This window comes from Dipodomys spectabilis, unplaced genomic scaffold, assembly GCF_019054845.1.
Source record: "Dipodomys spectabilis isolate Male_0828 unplaced genomic scaffold, ASM1905484v1 ptg000003l, whole genome shotgun sequence".
Taxonomy (NCBI): domain Eukaryota; kingdom Metazoa; phylum Chordata; class Mammalia; order Rodentia; family Heteromyidae; genus Dipodomys; species Dipodomys spectabilis.
In genome coordinates, this window is record NW_024870680.1 from 1051543 (window position 1) to 1070914 (window position 19372).

Below are 19372 nucleotides of genomic sequence, written 5' to 3' on the forward strand. Positions count from 1 at the left end.
TTTTGAGAAGCAATTGCAAATGAAAAAGTGCTTAGTAATTCCTTATTTAGTGACTTGAAAAATACCAAAAGTGTACTATGACCGCACAGGCATTTTAAAAGGGGAGGAAATCTATGTAAATAAGTCACAGCCTGGTGATTTTATCTAGACAGCTCTGTTATTTATGATCTTCCCCCCACATCAGGCTTACTTTAAGCACTTATAGCAGAGAATAGATTTAAATTGCAGGACATTGTTAAAGAGGCTTGCTAGAGATTAAAGAGCTTGTCTCTGAAGATAATACCAGTACTGAGGAATGTTCATTATACTAAACAGAGAAATTGAGAAACTGAGTTGACATCTATTCATTCAGCTTTCATACTTGCTAGGCAAGCCTTCTACCACTTGATACTCAGGCTCCAGCTCTTTCATTTGTATTTTGTTTTTGACACAAAAGTAAAATTTTCTCAAAGCTTTGGCTTTAAACTTCCAATCTTTTTGTTGTTGCTGTTGTTGTTGTTCTGGTGCCCTTACTGGTTCTTGAACTCAAGAAGTAGCATTATCCCTTAGATTTTGGCTCTAGGCTAACTCTCTACCACCGGAAACCTAGCTCCACTTCTTTTAGTTTGTTAATTCGAAATAACTGACTCATGGACTTTCCTGCCAACCTTGCTTCAAACCTGAATCCTTACATCTCAAACTCCTACATAGGTAGGGTTACAGTCATGAACCAATAACACCCTGCTTCTTCCGATCTTTCTGCCTTTTCCACCCAAGTAACTAGTATTACAGAAATGTGCCACAAAGGCTGACTTGGTATTTACCTTTCAAAATCTCTGCTACTGAAAAGTTATTTGTACCCCACTGGGAAATCTTGTAATATATTTAGTTGTATTAGTTTGAATCTCCTATAGAGACCCTATATTTAAAGATGGGTAGAAGGTAAGGTACTGATATACTTTGAGAGATAAATGGAGAAAATCACATTCCTCCCTGTTACTCTTCTGTTTCTAGATGAGTTATTCTTACGTTTCACCTATGAGAACCTATTTCCAGGTGACGTTTAAGTTTCCTATTATTGCTGGAAGGAAAAGTTGGTTAGAGCTTTGTGCATGGCAGTAATGTTTCTGGTACAGGTTAATAAATGCTGGTTTCAAATGGAGATTCATAGAAATCATAACCAAGGGAAAAATTGATATTAAACAACTCCTGTTTATATATGGTCATAGTTTGCTTCTAATCAGAAGAGTCAGTCTTGGTGAACTAGTGAAACAGAAAACAAGTGAAATCAAGGAAAACAATACTGTACTTCAACAACAGGACAATTACAGCCCTGCTTCTCTGCATTTCCACTGTGCTGCCCCAATTTTCTTTTTCCATCCTGTATTATTTTATTATCCTTAAGTAACTGTACATAGGGTTTCAATTCAACATGTGAAGGGTTTTAACACAACATGTCAGTTTGTATGTATAATGAATATTGATCAATGTCACTCCTTTAGTTGTTCTCCCTCACCACCCCAACCAAACTGTCACATCAGTCAAAGGACAGCATTGCCAGAGGAAAGAAACAGTAAATAACCAAGAAGAGACCATTAAAAAAGAATGCAAAAGTGGTTCCTTGAATCTTTTAAAATTAGCAGGATTGAAGTAATTTGCTTTAGGACAAATATCAGTAATTTAAATGCAGGATGCCAAACTATGTAATTAAGAATTGATAGGGACAAGAAAATTCTTATAGAAGCAAAAGCAGAAGTAAAAAGAGGATTAAAAAAGAAACTGAAATATTTATTTGTATCTTTATTTTGGTTTTTGAAAGCAAGAAATACTCTGGTACTGAGTTAATTTTAAGGAATCCTTTCTCATTTCCATTAACACTAGAATTTATTAGAAGCTTTACCTTCAGTCAAAATTATATCTGACCTCTTTAAGAAACAGCTTTAACCTACAGACAACCTCAACATTTAGATAAACACCAGCACAACATAAACACTCTATTATATATGGCAATAAAGGAAGGGAAGTTGTCATACATTGCTTCAGTTGCTGACACCATGCATTAAAAATTGTCATTGCAAGGTCATTTTTCATGGCTATTACTCTGTCCCTAGAATGAAAACCTTCTTAACAAAAATACAGACATTGAAAAACACATTCTGTTGTATCAATACTATATCAACAATATATTTGCCTGAGAAACACATTCATTCAAACATGGTTATCAACTGTGTGACTACATAATTCATTTTAGTTATGATAAATCATCACAGGACATAAAAGAAGTCTTTGTTTTGTGCTTGAAAATATACTTTGGGCAACATATTGACTAAGGAAAAAGCAGTTCCATCTTCCTTTCCTTCCCATGTAAGACATAAAGGAATGTCAAAATGTTGGGATAAGACCTGTGCTAAACTCAAATTCTTACTGTAGTGCTCCATGCAATACTATCCAGATTCCTGTACACTGGTTTAAGAAAATTCTGGAGCTATTCGAGTCCGCTTTCTCTTTAAATACAGGTCTGATAGTTACTCAGGAGGCTGAGATCTGATCACAGTTTGAAGCCAGCCCAAGCAGGAAAGGCTCTGAGACTAATCTCCAATTAATCAAAAAACAAAAAACAAATGGAGCTGTGGCTCAAGGGGTAGAGCACTAGCCTTGAACAAAAGTAGCACAGGAACAGCACCCAGGCCCAGAGTTCAAGGCCCAGGACTGGCAAAAATAAATAAATAGATCAATTAAAAAATAGGTCTGCTAAAATATGGAACCAGCCCTGATGCCCCTCAGTAGATGAATGGATATAGAAAAAGTGGAATTCTATGCCTCCATCAGAAAGAATGGCATTGCCCCACTTGTTAGGAAATGGAAAGACTTGGAACAAATTATATTAAGTGAAGTAAGCCAGGCCCAAAGAAACATAGATCCTTTGGTTTCCCTTATCTGCAATAACTAGTGTATGTCTAGGACAAGCAGAAAAAGTCAGAAGCTATGTACATGTGACCATATAACATGATGCTAAGCGAACCAAGATAAGGATACAAGAATTTTTATCTTTCTTGCTGGTGTTTTTAATGGATTTATAATGTACCATGTGATTTTTTTTGTTTCTTTTGCATGTTCTTCCCTGATGACACAATGCATTTGATTCTGGTGTCCTGCATCTTGTATATACAATTTTCTAATTTGGGGAGGGGAAGGGAAATAACAAAATGCTGAAACAAGGATACAGGTTGATCCATTGTAATGAGATGTACAAGACAATATGTTGCAAGTGAAATTTACAACATCTGGGGTGGGAGAGGGAGAAGTTGGGGAGGTGGGGAGGGAAAGGATGGTAGGAGAAAAACAAAGGAAGGGGTAACTGCTCAATACAAAATGTACTCATTACCTTATTCATGTCACTGTAACCCCTTTGTACAATATCTTTTATATGTATATGTATGTGTGTGTGTGTGTATATATATATACATATATATATGTATATATATATGTATATATATATACACACACACACACATATAGGTCTGGACAGCTCCCAGGAATTGTTAACAGCTTTGCTTTAAGTCATAATCTGCTTTCCAAATGCTTTGAGAAGAAAATGTATTTTCTTTTCTCAGTGAGAATTTTTTTAATTGTGAAAATACCGTACAGAGTGGTTACAATTACGTGGGCAAGATAATAAGTACATTTCTTATCAAGTATTGTTGCCTCCTCCTTTGTTTCCCCTTCCCATACCCCTCCGCTCCCCGCCCCCCCCCCCCCCCCCCCCCCCCCCCCCCCCCCCGCCTGCCCCACCAAATTTGTAAAGTTCCTTTTTCCACATAAGGACTTGTACATATTGTTGCAATGGGTCCACCTGTATCCCTATTTAAACAATTTGTTTTTCCCTTCCCCTCCACAAATTATACCAACATCAAATACAGTGAAAACACGTGTTATAACATGAGGGAGGGACATACAAAGCAACAAAGAAATCATCTTATGAATATGTTGGAAACAATAGCAAGATTTATTTTACTGTCAGTGGTGGACACAGTTGAGACTTCTTTAGAAGATGAGCATAATTGGGTACAATATGGTTCTACTTAGACACTTTGCAAGTCTCAGGCCGTGTAGTTGTTGTGGAGGGAATTCTGTCCTAGATTATAATTCTGAAGACTTGGGAAACATTCTTCTCTGAAATGCATTGAAACACATAAAAATAGGAATGATAGGTGATACCAACCACAGCCTAATTTATAGGGATGCAGTGTGGGAGAACGTGGATCGGAACAGAAATAAGCAGGATTAGGAGGTTTATTGGGCAAATTTGTCTTAGTAGGTATTTTTACAATTTTTTATTGTAAAGATACTGTACAGAGGGGTTACAGTTACATGATTAAGGTAATGAGTATATTTCCTATTGAGCATTGTTACCCCTCCTTTGTTTTTCCCCTACCATCCCTTCCTTCCCCACCTCCCAGTCCCTCCCCACCCCCAAAGTTGTAAAGTTTGTTTTCAATAAAGTAACTTCTACATCTCATTGTTACAGCGGCCAATCTGTATCCTGTTTCAGAATTTTGTTATGCAGGGCACCAGAATCAAATACAGTGACAACAGGAGTTGTACCATGGGGGAAGAACATGCAAAAGAAACAAAAAAAATCACATAGTATGTTAAAAACAACAGCAACAAAGAAAAAAAAAACTCTTCTGTCCCTATCTTGGGGTTCATTTCCTTTAGCATCATAAGAACAAAAACAACAATTTTCCTTTCATAACTGAAAGGTCAGTACTTAACTTTTGTTTTGTGGGCCAATCAGTACCACTGTCCATGTTCTTCTGAGATTCCTGTAAACAAAGTGGCTATCTGCCTTGGCAATTGTTCTTAGCTAATTTTTATCCTGTCTCATGGTTCCAGGTGTAGAATTAATTAGTGAAAATTGAATTAAGAACTGCTAGAAGGTGATATAAGTTATCTAGCTTATTTCAGAATTAATAGAGAAATAGGTGTTGATGAAACATTTCATCTGAGCTTAAACCTAGGTCTTAGAATTAAAAAGAATTCTATAAAAGAAAAAATAAATGCTGCATTATAGCTTTCTCACACTAAAGACAGTATTTATTATTTAAATTGTACATACACATCATTAGGATAGATTGTAAGAAATGTTTGCATTAATGAAGATGAAATGCTACAGAAATGTGCAATAAACATCCTGACTGTTCTAGCATTCAGTACTGGCAAGTTTGCAGCTGGAGGAGGTGTAGTCTTCCAATGGAAAAGTGAGTTATGAAATAATAAATGGTAGCATTTGATTCCTGTCTAGTAAGGAGGAAGAGTGAGATCATGTAGTTCTGAAGAAAAAGCATGGGACCAAATTTAGTAGGACACACACACACACACACACACACACACACACACACACACACACACACACACACATATGCACACACACCCTACATGCCCATATACACATGTATACACACATATTGTTGTAATGTCTTAGTATATTTGCAAAATCCATTATTATTTGGTAACATGACATAGTGTTTGAAAACTAAACAAATAAAGGTTGATCCAAATATACCCCTATACCTCCTTCAATCACACACTTGTAATTTTCCCTGAGATTTTAAGAACAAGATAGTGTTTTTATCCTAATGAAAACCAAATGACCCAACTAGACACAAATACATCAAGATAACAGACAAGTAATGTGTAAGAACTGTTTGTTTGGAATCCTTGCAGAATGGTCTAATTTTTGATTTCATTGTAATTTCCCTTTCAGTACAATATGGAAGTTACAAAATTCCAATCTGTAAATTTAATGTTTGGCATTTTCTCTCTCTCTCTCTCTCTCTCTCTCTCTGTATCTGTATTGATTGTGCCCATTAATACTAAAGTATTAATTATTTATATAGTTTTGTAATGTTATATATATTTTCTGAATTGAAAAATTAATAAAATATGTTCAATAAGAGATCCAAATGAGTTTTGTTTTGTATTTGCTCACCAAGGACTTCAATGTTGCAAAAATATTTGGTATATTACTATATTTATACCCATGTAACTAATGCTGCTTACAAGTATTCTGTAGTTTTTCCCAATATATCAATATCTCCTTTTGAAATCTGTGAGTTATGCAGAATGAAGAAATATAGAGCAAGAATTACGTGGCTCACGCCTGTAATCCTAGCTACTCAGGAGGCTGAGATATGAGGATCCCAGTTCAAATCCAGCCCGGGCAGCAAAGTCTGTGAGACTCTTATCTCTAATAAACCACTAGAAAACCGGAAGTGGTGCTGTGGCTCAAGCAGTAGAGCGCTCACCTTGAGCTGAAGAGCACAGGGACAGCACTCAAGCTCGGAGTTCAAGCCCCTGACCAACCAAAAAAAAAAAAAAAAAAAAGAAATATAGAGCAATTCTTGGGTTTGTCTGACATTTATGGAGGTGGGATAAGAGACATTTATAAATTCTGTCCTAGAAACTCATATTCTAAAGCCCTCTGAAATTTTATTTCCTCGTAAGGTAAAATGAAGACAAGAATTTTCTATTTCAGGTTTCTACATTGGATTTCAGGAGAACCTACAATTTTATAATGGATGTGGTTCAATATACACAAACTCTAGTCATCATAATGTCATAGGATTCTTGCATTAGTGAGATAAAATATTTGTTTCAGAGTATTTATCCATGTTTCTAAATGCAAACTCTTTGTTTTATTATTTCTCGTTTTCTCTAGTCTAAACATCATTTATGAATGAAGTCAAAAGCTACAGTACTCCAGTTAATAGATGTCTTGTTTTTGATGACTTATCTATAGGGTTTAAACAGTTTACTTCATTATGTGTTAGTGAATTTTTCTCAATCAATTACTACCATATTACAATCTTTCAAAGAATTTACTTTCCTAAGATGGTGTCCTGCCCCCATGACACAAAACTGTCATACATTCTGTAAGAACTATTTCAATAGGTTAAGTTCAAATGCAGTTAGAAGACAAGATTATCAGTTGCTTGCTTGCATTCCACATGTGCATTATTGGCTTTGTGTCACAATGGGGTCATGAGTGTAAGCTTTAATAGCATTAGTGCTGTAAAATTACTCAGCCAAAAACTCCACAAGGGAAGGACACAAAAGATAACTGGAAAAAAAAATGTGAATGTTTTTGTTTTGGGAGGTGAAAATCAAGAAGACTTCGATAGAAATCTCATTTATGAAAATTAAAAGTTTCTCCCAAATGCCTTTCTTATTCCTATTGTTATCAGAAATGTGTTTACTGAAGTTCAACAATCTTAAAAGTAGATGTTTCTTGCTTGACATTTTATTAGACAATGTCATCTATAAGGAAGCTATTTAAGTGACTTGTGTTGCAGGAACCATGCTTTGAGGATTCTGAAGATAAATGGTTAATGGTTGGCAATATAAAATATTGTTTATATATTCCAGAACTGGAATATAGACATCAAAAACAGTTTTTGACTCAGAATGGTTATTAATTGTGGCACATTTCAAAAAGGTGATTTCTGAAATTAATTTGCCAGCTATTCTGAGAAAAGACTTTGGTCAATAAGAAAATTCAGATTTCAAGATATTTATTTTGGGGCCGGGAAGGTGGCTTAGTGGTAGAGTGCTTGCCTCATATCCATGAGCCCTGGGTTCAATTCTTCAGCACCACATAAGCAGAAAAAAGCTAGAAGTGGCACTGTGGCTCAAGTGGTAGAGCACTTGCCTTGAGCTGAATAGCTAAGGGACAGTACCCAGGCCCAGAGTTCAAGTTCCACAATCAGCAAAAAGAAAAGATGTTTATTTTGTGAACCTTGAGTTTCTTTTATCATGGTAGTAAAAACTGCTTTATGGGGGCTGGGAAGGTGGCTCAGTGGTAGAGTGCTTGCTTTGCATGCCTGAGGCCCTGGGTTCGATTCCTCAGCACCACATAAGCAAAAAGAAAAAAGCCGGAAGTGGCACTGTGGCTCAAGTGGTAGAGCGCTAGCCTTGAGCTGAAGAGCTGAGAGACAGTGCCCAGGCCCAGAGTTCAGGCCCCATGACCTGACCCCCCCAAAAAAAACTGCTTTATGTATTTATATATTTAAAGTCTTTTAATAGACTATTTGTTGGGGGCAAGGTAATTTCAATATTAATCTTCCAAAACAGTGAAAAAACTAAAAGCCTAGTAATACCTTCCAGGTGTATAAACTTTGCTGTGCCTTCCATTTTGAAGGTAATTTGCCTCTATTCTTTAAGCTTTATCTGTCTCTAATGGTAAAGGTGATTCAAATTGTACTGCAGGAAGGTAGGGTCTATGAGCCATGATCAGGACTGAATTTCCACCATGACTACTTCTCAGTTGTCTAATACCAACTCTTTTCACCATGTATTTCCTCAAAACACACTTTAACTTTGAATTTTGTATCAAAATTCTCAGGCACTTTTTCTCTATTCTGATAAACCTTAGGGTCCCAAGTCCTATGCCACATGTGACTTTACAATATTTTTTTAAAATGATACAACAGTTAGAGTCAATTCTTGTTATTCAAATCACCACTTAGATATGAATTAGTTGACACTAAAGCATTGTTCCTAGTTAGGTTCTTATGAACCTATGATCATAGTTTCATCAATGATTAAATGTGAAACTTTGTGTGTTTTTATTTAAAGACATATATATCTATATATATTCATTAGCATTAAAGTTGTGGCCAATAGCAGGATAGCTCACATCTGAGCAAAGCTTGGCATAAATATAAATTCCTGCAACAGCCTTTTTGTCCTTTGGAATAATAAACATCCATTCAGTACAAATGGAGGGCATATTACCAAGCAAAAACACAACATTGTTAAAATCTGACAGTAAATTGACCACAAGAACCCATCCCTCCAAAAAACATCTATTTACTTGGCCTTGTTCGGCTTCAATGTGGGCATTGGGAGACTCAAACATTTGACTGTTCTATATATGTAAAAAAATGACTATGGAAGGCAATGAAAATTCATTTGGGAGTTACAAAATATTTCAGCCAGTCAATGATTTACAAATAGGGTGTCCATGAGTAATGAAGCTTAATGTGACCTACTTTTTTGTGGGTATGCTAACAGGGAAGGGAAGTTCTGTCTCATTGCTTTACCAGTTATTTCTCACAGGTTTTGAGCTAACTTAGAAGGCATTTCTGTAGTTGAGAGAAATACTTCCCAACCTTAATTTTTCTGCCTCACTTATACCTTTCTACTACCTCAAGAATAGAGAATATTAGTTTGACTGACAAGTTTGAAAATTTTACTGGATTAGAATTATTTGAAGGTATGTCATATGTTTGAGAATTTGTATATATACTTGTATGCAGAAAGAAATTAACCTGCCATCTTTTTTCTTTTAAAAGCCTGCTTATAAGGTTGACTTTCTTATTATTTTATTATCTTTAGTTTTAGAAAGGATTTACCATTTAACAAAGCAGTTTAAGAATATAATGCATCTTGCTCTCTCTGCTCTTTTCTAGCTCTTTCTCAGCTCTTCCCTTCTCCTCTCTTTCCCAGTTCCCTTCTCTTTTCTAGCTCTCTCTCTGCTCTTTCTAGCTCTTTTCTAGCTCTTTTCTAGCTGTTCTCTTTTCTAGCTATTTTCTCTCTTTTCTAGCTCTCTTCTCTTTCTCAGCCCTCTCTTTCCCAGCTCTCTCTCTTTCCCAGGCCTTTCCTAGCCACATGGAGGGCCAACATGGCCTGGTGCCAGCCAGAACGATGAATAAACCTACCCCTTACCTGAAAAACAAAAAGAAAAAAGAATATAATGCATCTTGATCAGTGTCACCCCTTTCAACATTCTCATCCATCCTTCCTCTCCCGCAACTTCTCACTGTTCTTTTTTTTTTTTTGGTCAGTCATGGGGCTTGAACTCTGGGCTTGGGCTCTGTCCCTCAGCTCTTCAGCTCAAGGTGAGTGCTCTACCACTTGAGCCCCAGTGCCACTTCCAGTTTTCTAGTGGTTTATTGGAGATAGGAGTCTCATGGACTTTCCTTCCCGGGCTGGCTTTGAACCGCCATCCTCAGATATCAGCCTCCTGAGTAGCTAGGATTACAGACATGAGCCACCGGTGCCCGGCCTCTCTCACTGTTCTTAATTTTGTAGGATAGACATTTAATTCTTGACTGTATTCTCCATCCTTCTCCACTTCCTTTGTCTTCCTCTCCCCTCTTGGCTCCACCTCACCCCTCTCAAAATAGCTGTTTCTTGGTATTCATTTCTTTGAACTTTTTGCATTTCTACGTTCTCCCTTGAATCTACCATATTTAAGTCAATATTCTTTTGTACACTTGAGTACCACCTAATGTATTTACTTATTAGGTAATAAGATCATTTTAGCTTCTACATATGAGAGGAAAAAATGCAATCTTTTTTCCTCTGGGCCTGACATATTTCACATGAGGTATTTTTTTCCCAGGTCTTTCCATTTCTTTACAAACACTACAATACTATTCTTTTTTTTTTTATTGTGAAAATACCATACAGAGGGGTTGCAATTACATGGGCAAGATAACAAGTACATTTCTTATCAAGCATTGTTGCCTCCTCTTTTGTATCTCCTTTCCATACACCCCCCCAAAGTTGTAAAGTTCGTTTTTTGACATAATGACTTGTACATCTCATTGTTGCAATGGATCCACCTATTTAAATAGGTATCCCTATTTAAATGATTTGTTTTTTCCCTTCCCCTCCACAAATTATACCAACATCAAATACACTGAGAGCAGGGGTTATGCCATGGGGGAGGGACATACAAAGCAACAAAGAAATCATCTTATAAATATGTTAGAAACAATCGCATGAAAGAAAAAACATTTCAATACTTATCTTGGGTTTCATTTCCCTAATGTCAACTTATCTGACCTTTTCTGCTTGACTCAGACATACACTGGTTATTGCAAATAAGGGAAACCATGGGACCTATGTTTCTTTGGACCTGGCTTACTTCACTTAATATAATTTTTTCCAAGTCTTTCCATTTCCTAACAAATGGGGCAATGTCATTCTTTCTGATGAAGGCATAGAATTCCATTGTGTATATATACCACATTTTCTTGATCCATGCATCTACTAAGGTGCATCTGGGTTGGTTCCATATCTTAGCTATGGTAAGTAATGCTGCAATAAATATAGTTGTGCTGGTAGCAATACTATTCTTTCTAATGAGTAAAACTCCATAGTGTACATTTTCATTACCCATGTATCATTGAGGGGCATCTGGGCTGATTACAAGTTTGAATCTTAACTAGCATCTAGGAACTTTGAGTTCAAGAATTCTCTGTGCTCTCATTCATAACAGTGGCTCAGTATGGCCACACTTTGATGTATACATAAAATTATATGGAAAACTCACCTTTCTTTTGGAAATCTGAAATTTTAGTAACCATTACTCTGGGTACCTCCATAATGAACCACTCTTCTAGTTTAAGTCTTCTTCTTCTTCTTCTTCTTTTTTTTTTTTTTCCCCAGGGCTGAGGACCGAACCCAGGGCCTTGCGCACACCGGGCAGGTGCCCTTCCACTGGGCTATACCCCCAGCCCCTTTAACTCTTCTTTTTATAAAATTTTATTTTATTGTAAAGATGCTGTACAGAGGGGTTACAGTTACACGAGTAAGGTAATGAGTACAGTTTTTGTCAAACATTGTTACCCCCTCCTTTGTTTTTTCCTACTATTCCTTCCCTCCCCCACTTCCTCCACTCCTCCAAACTTGAAAAATTCATTCCTAACATAGTGTCTTATGAGTCTCATTATTGCAAGGGGTCATCCTGTGTCCTTGTTTCAGCATTTTGTTATTCCTTTTCTCCTTCCTAATATACAAGATGCAAGGTACCAAAATCAAATACAGTGACTGAGTTACTTTGCTAGGGGTTCAGAAGGTGATTAAGACTCCAGAACCATAAGCTGCATTGAAATTCATAAACAGTGACGGTCACAAGCAATCAGAGTACTTATAAAATTATATGGGATATGCAATCATTTTAGAATAATATTTTAAAACATTTTCATCAATAAGACCATAAATTAGGACAAAATAATTACCTACCATAATCTACCAAATACCATCTTCAGGTTAACCTATGATTTTTAAGTACTACTTTTATTATTAGTAATTGTTATATAAACTCTGAATAAAATGTAGTATTTTCTTTTAATGTGGAAGAAATTTAAAGAATAGAGAGCAGCACAAAAGTAAAATGGCAAGCTGGGCACTGGTGGGTCAGGTCTGTAATCCTAGCTACTCAAGAGGCTGAGATCTGGGGATCACAGTTCAAAGCCAACCCAGGTAGAAAAGTACATGAGAAAGACTCATATCTCTAATAAACTACTCAGAAAAAGCCAGAAGTGGCACTGTGGCTCAAGTGATAACAGTACACAAAAAGTCTCAGGGACAGTGTCCAAGCCCTAAGTTCAAGCCCCATGATTGGCAAAAGTGAAAATTAAAAATAAAATAAAAATAATTACAATAAAGTGGCAGAATCAGGGCTTTTTAATTCCTTACCTTTTTGAACTTAACTCTTTATCCCTTCTGTTGTGCCAGTTGCTTCTATGACACTCACACTTATCTTTGTCTAATTTAACACAATTCCCATCATCATGAATGACACTCATATCTATTGAAACATGTAACTCTTATTTCTATTTCTAAGTAAACAAAGATTGGGGTTAGTTTTTGAAAAATGGCCTACAATAATACAGCTCACATTACTAAAAATAGAAATGTTTCAGAAACATTGCTTCATTTCCATATTCTAAATTTGGACTTCTTTTTACTTCATGACTATTTCTATGTACAACATACTTCTTGTTACCAAATTGGAAAACATTCAAGCTACATACTATTTCTATTAAGCTTTTTATAGGCATCACACTACTAATTTGGATCAAATAGAAAAATAAGCTGTGTAGAAAAGTACTAAGTTTGTTAACAGAGCAAAAAAGCATGTATATTGATTGAGTAGCTAAATGACCTAGCTATATGTGTTCAGTCATATCTGAAATAGTATATATGGCTTTGGGTCTTGAAGGAATTGGAAAAGATGGAAGAAACCATGAGGTTGAAGGAAGGAGAGTTTATCAGGATGAGAACACATCCCATGACAGAATTTAACCACATCCCACAAAGAATTATGATGGCAGGCAACAAATGAAGATAAAAGTCAGAATTTCAATGTCTAATAGCAGAAAAGAGTCAATGGACAGGCCAGAATGGATACAGTAAGTGAGGCTGAACAACTACCTACTTATGTCTCATAGAAAAATGTTAAGAACCCATTTACTGAAGTGATAAAGAATTTCTGGAAAAAGACATCAATGTCACTGAGAAGCTCAGTGGTGTCTGTGTTCTTTAAGGTATAGCTAATGGTAGTTGATACAGATAAAGAAGTGAGTCAACCACACCAAAGATACAGCATGGTACATAGAAAAGAAGATTCTCATGACAAAGCATCTATCACTCACGAAAAAACTGTTACCTTGTCTGATTCATGTCTGAATAAAGAAAGCAGCCAATGGCCAAAGTATTTCAGAAACATCACCAAAGAGAGTCTGCTCCTTCTCCAAGTGTGGTGGCATTTGCTGTTTCAACTTGGCTGTTTTGGACTACAGTCCCAGAGTTTCCTTTCTAGTATTCTAGTAGAGATAATATAAGATATTCTTTCATAGAGTTGAAAGACAGAAAGTGTATTTATAGTTACATGTGCCTTCTCAAACAGAACTCTAGAATCTCTTGGAGATATAATTAAAATCCATAAATAGTTTATTTTTAGGTTGATCAAAAAGGAGACTATTTTAGTGTTTCTAATGTAATCATTTGTAAAGCCAATATAAAAATATTTTTGGCTTCCTCTAGAGAAATCTTCTATCTGCACAAAGAAACTCATTCCTGTCACCTTTGAACAACAGGGTGTTCAATAATCAAAGAAAAAGCTGAGTATGGCAGTTCAAACCTATAATCTCAGCTACCTGAGATTATAGTCTAAGTAAGAGGATCAAAGTCCAAGATTTGGCCAGGCAATCTTTTTCAGATTCTATCTAAAAAAATGACTAAAACAAAAATATCTTGAGGTCATGGCTCAAGTGTAAGCCCAATACCCTGAGTTTAAGCTTCAGGACTGAAAACAAAACAAAAAAAACCAACCAACAAAAATGTTTTTTAAAAAGATCATACTGGTACACATCCGTGGTCCCACTTATTTTAGAGAGGGACAGAGGATCAGAGTCATGAGTACTATGTGGAGGGCCTCAGCAAAACGTATAAGGCTATAAACAAAGTAAAAGCAAAAGGACTGGCAGCAAGATTCAGGAGGTAGGAACCTGGTTAGAAAGCAGAAAGCCCTGAATTCTATCCCCAGGAAGGCCAACAATAGAAAATTTTATATGTGTGTGTGTGTGATATGTGTGTGTGAAAATCTGTGTGTCTGTGTTTGTATGTGGGGGGAGCGGGGGAGGACAGACAGACAGAAAGAAAGACAGACCTGAAGCTGGGTCTGGCTGGCTGGAAATCATGAAGAGGTAGAAGGCCTCATCAGCCCCAGGTCTCTTGACTCAGAATTCTGAAGCTCTAGGTGCTCAGGCCAGATCTAGCTCTAAGCTTTGGCTTCCAGAAGCCCAACGCTTAGCAACTGGTAAACTCCTTACCTCAAAGCAGCGATTAGCATTGGCAGTAGCATAAGATGACTGGCTTAATTAATAGCTCCTCGCTGGAGGCAGCAGGGCCTTTGGTTTGCACCAGCAGCTAGTATTGGCAGCAAGCAGCTGGCAAGGGCAAGTGTCATCCCCTATGAGCCTGGGATGTAGGAGACCCTCTGTTGCTGTGTGAGACTCTTTTAGTGACCAGGGCCTACAAGTCTCCCAACCTTACTGCTTTACAGCCTGTGACTTCAAATCTTGGTGTTCTACAGTCTTATTGAACCCTCTGTACTTTTGCTAACTCTTGTCACCTCACACACTGCAAATTCTGCTCCTGTATACTTTCCTGGTCTCTCCAACTGCCACGACTGCCTTCAGCATGGCTGCTTTCCCTGCTAAGCCACCACCTTTGTCACTGCTGCTCACATCCTACAACATTGCCATTAACATTTAGGTATGAGCTAGATTTTGTTCTTGTTATGTTTACTGCTATAAGTAATACCATGATATATAATTAATGGTAACACACACACACACACAGAACTTTACACTCTGAAAGTATTTTCTAGGAGTTGATACTCTCGCCCAAAATGAAGAGAATATAAAGAGATGCTCCATTTTTTTTTTTGGTAAATCATTGAATAGATTTTTAAAAAATACTGCAAAGGAGTCTAAAAATAAGAGGTCAAGAAGAATGAGGGAAAATATTTAAGTATAAACAACCTACAGGAAGGAAGACGTATCTTCTACAATTCAACTTAGAACCATCTTAGATTGATAACAGCATGCTTGTTCATCAGAATCTCAATAGGATATTTTCATAAATGTGTCCCTTAAGGAGAAAGCTATGTATGCTTCAAGGAACTGTTAAGTTACGACATCTGTACATGTTGCATAGAATCCACGAATAAATTTATTGAAAATAATATCAGAAGAATTGAATTTAAATCCTAGACACCATACCTAAACAGTTCTTAACATATCATAACTATTCAATAAATTATATCTCCTTATTTAATTTTAAGATATTAGAAATAATGAGAATACTTCACTGTCACAATTAAAAAATATACCCACCTGATTAATGAACATGAAATCATCATAAGAATAACTTCCTTCACTGTTACTAGGAAAAGAACTCAAAAGCAATAAAATAAATATGAACTACAGCAATTTCTTAAGACTGAAAATACTGACATGGTTCATACATAATTTTAAATAGCTGAACAATTTGAATACACTTGAGGCCTCTGTGGTGTCTGTAGCCAGTTTTTATTTTCATTACATTCTTCACACTGGCAAATGCTTTTGAAAATAGGAAATATAATGCTTATAAAAATACATCCTATTATGTTTGCATTGCAGCCACTTCCAGGAGTCTATTAAGAGAGGGAGGGGATCTTTCTCCTACTGACATGCTCTCCAAAATAGCACAGGCTCACAATTGATGGCTCCAATGAAGTTTGCTTTATGGTGACAAAGAAAACTGTTCCTATAAAGGAAAGGTCATTCCAACAAGAGAGAAGCTTTTTAAGAACATCTCCATTTATGTGTATTGTCAGCCTGCTAAAGATACCAGTCAGAATGATTTCTACCAGAACATCTTCATTCCTGCAGATGGAGTATTATATATTTGACTTGTTAAAGGTTGGGTATTAAAAAAACAAAACTACAGAAACAGGGGGAAAGAGTGACAGGTGTTTATTGATCTCTTTGAAACAAAATGTGACTTGTACTGAAGCAATACAACAGTATCACACAGAAATGAAGCAATCTACAAGAGCTGAATGAAAGAAAAGTCACATAACATAATGTTGATTAGAATTGAATGAAATTCTTAGATATCTTGAAATATCAACCATATGGTTTTGTTGCTCAGTGGAGTAAACTGTGGGATCAAAATGGTGTTGGTTTTATCATGGATTTTGCTGTCACAGAAATAGACACTTTTAGCCTCTAGAGATACAAAACAATGTTATACAGTGAGGTGGAGTGACAAAGGAGGGAATTGCCTTGTGATAACAAAAAAACTTGAGTTCATAAAGATGCTGGTCAGAAATAATGAAGATTTATTGCATGGAAATGCTATGTAGTAGTTAGGAGTAATAAGGGTGTAGCCCTATTGTACACAACTTGTCTAGAATATATAAAGCCCTAGATTGGATCCCCAATTTCTCTCTGTCTCTCCCTCTCTCTCTCCCTATTTCTTTCCCTCCCTCCCTTCTTTCTTTCTCTGTGTCCCTGTATCTCTCTGTCTCTGTCTCTGTCTGTTTCTGTCTCTGTCTGTCTGTCTGTCTGTCTCATTTTCTCTCTCACACACATATACACACAAACTGTTGAAAAAGTGACAAAAATATCATCTCGAGCCAAAATATTACTCTCAAGTCAAGCCTATATATTAGTGATCCATATCTTTTGTAGTGTTTGTGTCTTGCCTCTGCTCGTGCTCCAAACTCACCCACACATGTGTGGATAGAAAGTTCTTTAGTTACTGGAGTAGTTTCTTCCTTGGAATCTTCTGCAGTGTATCCAATTTCTTTCCTCATTCTTTTTGCTCTTGGTTTAGACAGTTTCTAAGTTTGCTCTTCCAAGTAAATTAAATCCAGCCTTAAGATGACATTGCTAATAATCTAAGTCTTTTTGTAGTTTTTTACCAAAGTGAGGATATAATTTCTATTATTTGCACTCTTTTCTCACATCCTGCTCTGTGGAGATAGATAAGCATGAAACTCCACCCTTGCTTAAGTTTTCTCCCCAGACGTCAAAAATTAGACAATCCAGCTTGAACAAGAGAGCTATTGAGAGTTAGTGGATAATCATTGCTCTATTGCAGAAGTTAATAACGATTAGTAATTAGTGATCATCAGTGACACATCAGAAATAATTGAAATTTCCATTTTTTCAGATTCTAAAAATTGCCCAACTCACTTGGCAGTTAGATAATTTTCATTTTTATTGGCATTTCATTTTTATAGACTAAGTAAATTCCATCAGTTAAAAATTATATGAACTTGTAATCCTGATTATTCAAGAAGCTGAGATCTGTGGACCACAGTATGAAGATAGCTCAGGCAGAAAAAGTCTGTAAGACTCTTATAACCAATTAACCAGCTAAATGCCAGAATTGGAGTTATAGTTTAAGTAATAGAATACCAGTATTGAAAAAAAAAAGCTAAGGGACCGATAAAAAAGAATGATATGAATATAACTTTACATCAGTTTTACTTAGATGAAGATATTTCTAAGAACCCAGATATTTCAGTCAATTTAGTTTCAAATATTCTTTTTTTTTTGGGGGGGGGGGTCCGGTCATGGGGCCTGAACTCTGGGCCTGGGTGCTGTCCCTCAGCTCTTCAGCTAGCACTCTACCATTTGAGCCACAGTGCCACTTCCGGCTTTTTTCCTTTTTGCTTATGTGGTGCTGGGGAATCGAACCCAGGGCCTAACGCATGCAAGGCAAGCACTCTACCACTGAGCCACCTTCCCAACCTTCAAATATTCTTAAATCAATGGAATGCTATGCAGGTCCTACACTAACTACTTGTCTTAGGTTTTTTTTTTTTATGCTACTTGTAGCTAAAAAGAAATATGATACTCATTGGGCTATCTCAAATTTCAGCAGGGACCCAAAATTCAAATAGTAGGATATTCTGGACATCTTCGTTTAAGGTTTAGTCAAGAGAAATGGAAATTCATCCTTTTATTAGAACTACAGAAAGATTATCTACCTTCAAAACTTTTGTGGCATTCTAAACATGCTATTAAAATGTCTTATATAATACAAAAGTGCTACATTGCTTATTATTATCAAACAGTCACGAGGCACGCATCTTGAAGCAGGCAATTGGTCAGGTTTGACCCCTTGCTCTCAGTGACCTTCATGAGCATAGTGGGGGCTTTCACAGGAAGGAGATGAATGCCGTTTCCTTTTTGACATCTACACACACTTTGAAGCAGGAATGTAAAACACAAGGAAGCACTCATTACCAATGGAAGCAAAAGACCATTAGGCCACAGAATCAGAGTGTTGATTTGTTACCATTTTATTATTGTCAAATATAGGGGACAATAAAAAAAAGAAACATAACTTCAATGAGAAGAAAAAATAATCACCATTCTAATTAAAACACTTTTATTCAGATATAAGTAGCAAGTACTCATTACCAAATGTGATTACTTTCCTTGGAAATAGGAGTTAGGGAAAACTGGTAAGTGGACTGAGCAAAACCAGCAAGACAGATGCTGTGTTCTTCCCCGGGTGGAGTAGGAGGCACTTTTTGTATTGCATTACAGTTCTGGGAATTGTCTTCAACCACAACTACTAGGCATTTCTGTGGGAATCTGGTCACCTGCCCAATTTGAATTAGAATGATTTTTGGGCCCCACACTTTATTTTATGCTATTTACAAATGGCTCTGATACAACAAGCTGTGGTAGTCCTCTTTCTCCATGAGAAGTGGCTGCTTTTCCTCAGTGACCTCCTTTTTCTTGCTGTAACACAGCAAGCGACTGAGCCCCGCCAGCATAGTGGTGAGGACGGCCCCTACCAGTGCTGCCCCAACGAGCCAGGGCCAGATCCGAATGGCCTGTTGCAAGAAGGGCTCGACAGTTTTTCGAAAAATGTCTGAATCTGAAATAGAAAGACATCTCAATGTTTTTACTGCCATCATTTCTTCAACATCATCATCACTGTCACCCGTATCATCATCACCTTCTTCATCATTGCCACTACCACCACCATCATCATCGTCACATGGTGCTCTGTAGACACA

General features: G+C 36.7%; 1 protein-coding gene across 1 annotated transcript in view; it reads right to left on the reverse strand.

Annotated features, from left to right (window-relative positions):
* Positions 1–19003: 19003 nt before the first annotated feature.
* Positions 19004–19372, reverse strand: part of Tyr (tyrosinase) — a 117116-nt gene continuing 116747 nt past the window's right edge. The window contains exon 5 of the mRNA XM_042689905.1: positions 19004–19230. Coding sequence (XP_042545839.1) covers positions 19004–19230 — 227 coding nt within the window. The remainder of the gene's footprint in view (positions 19231–19372) is intronic.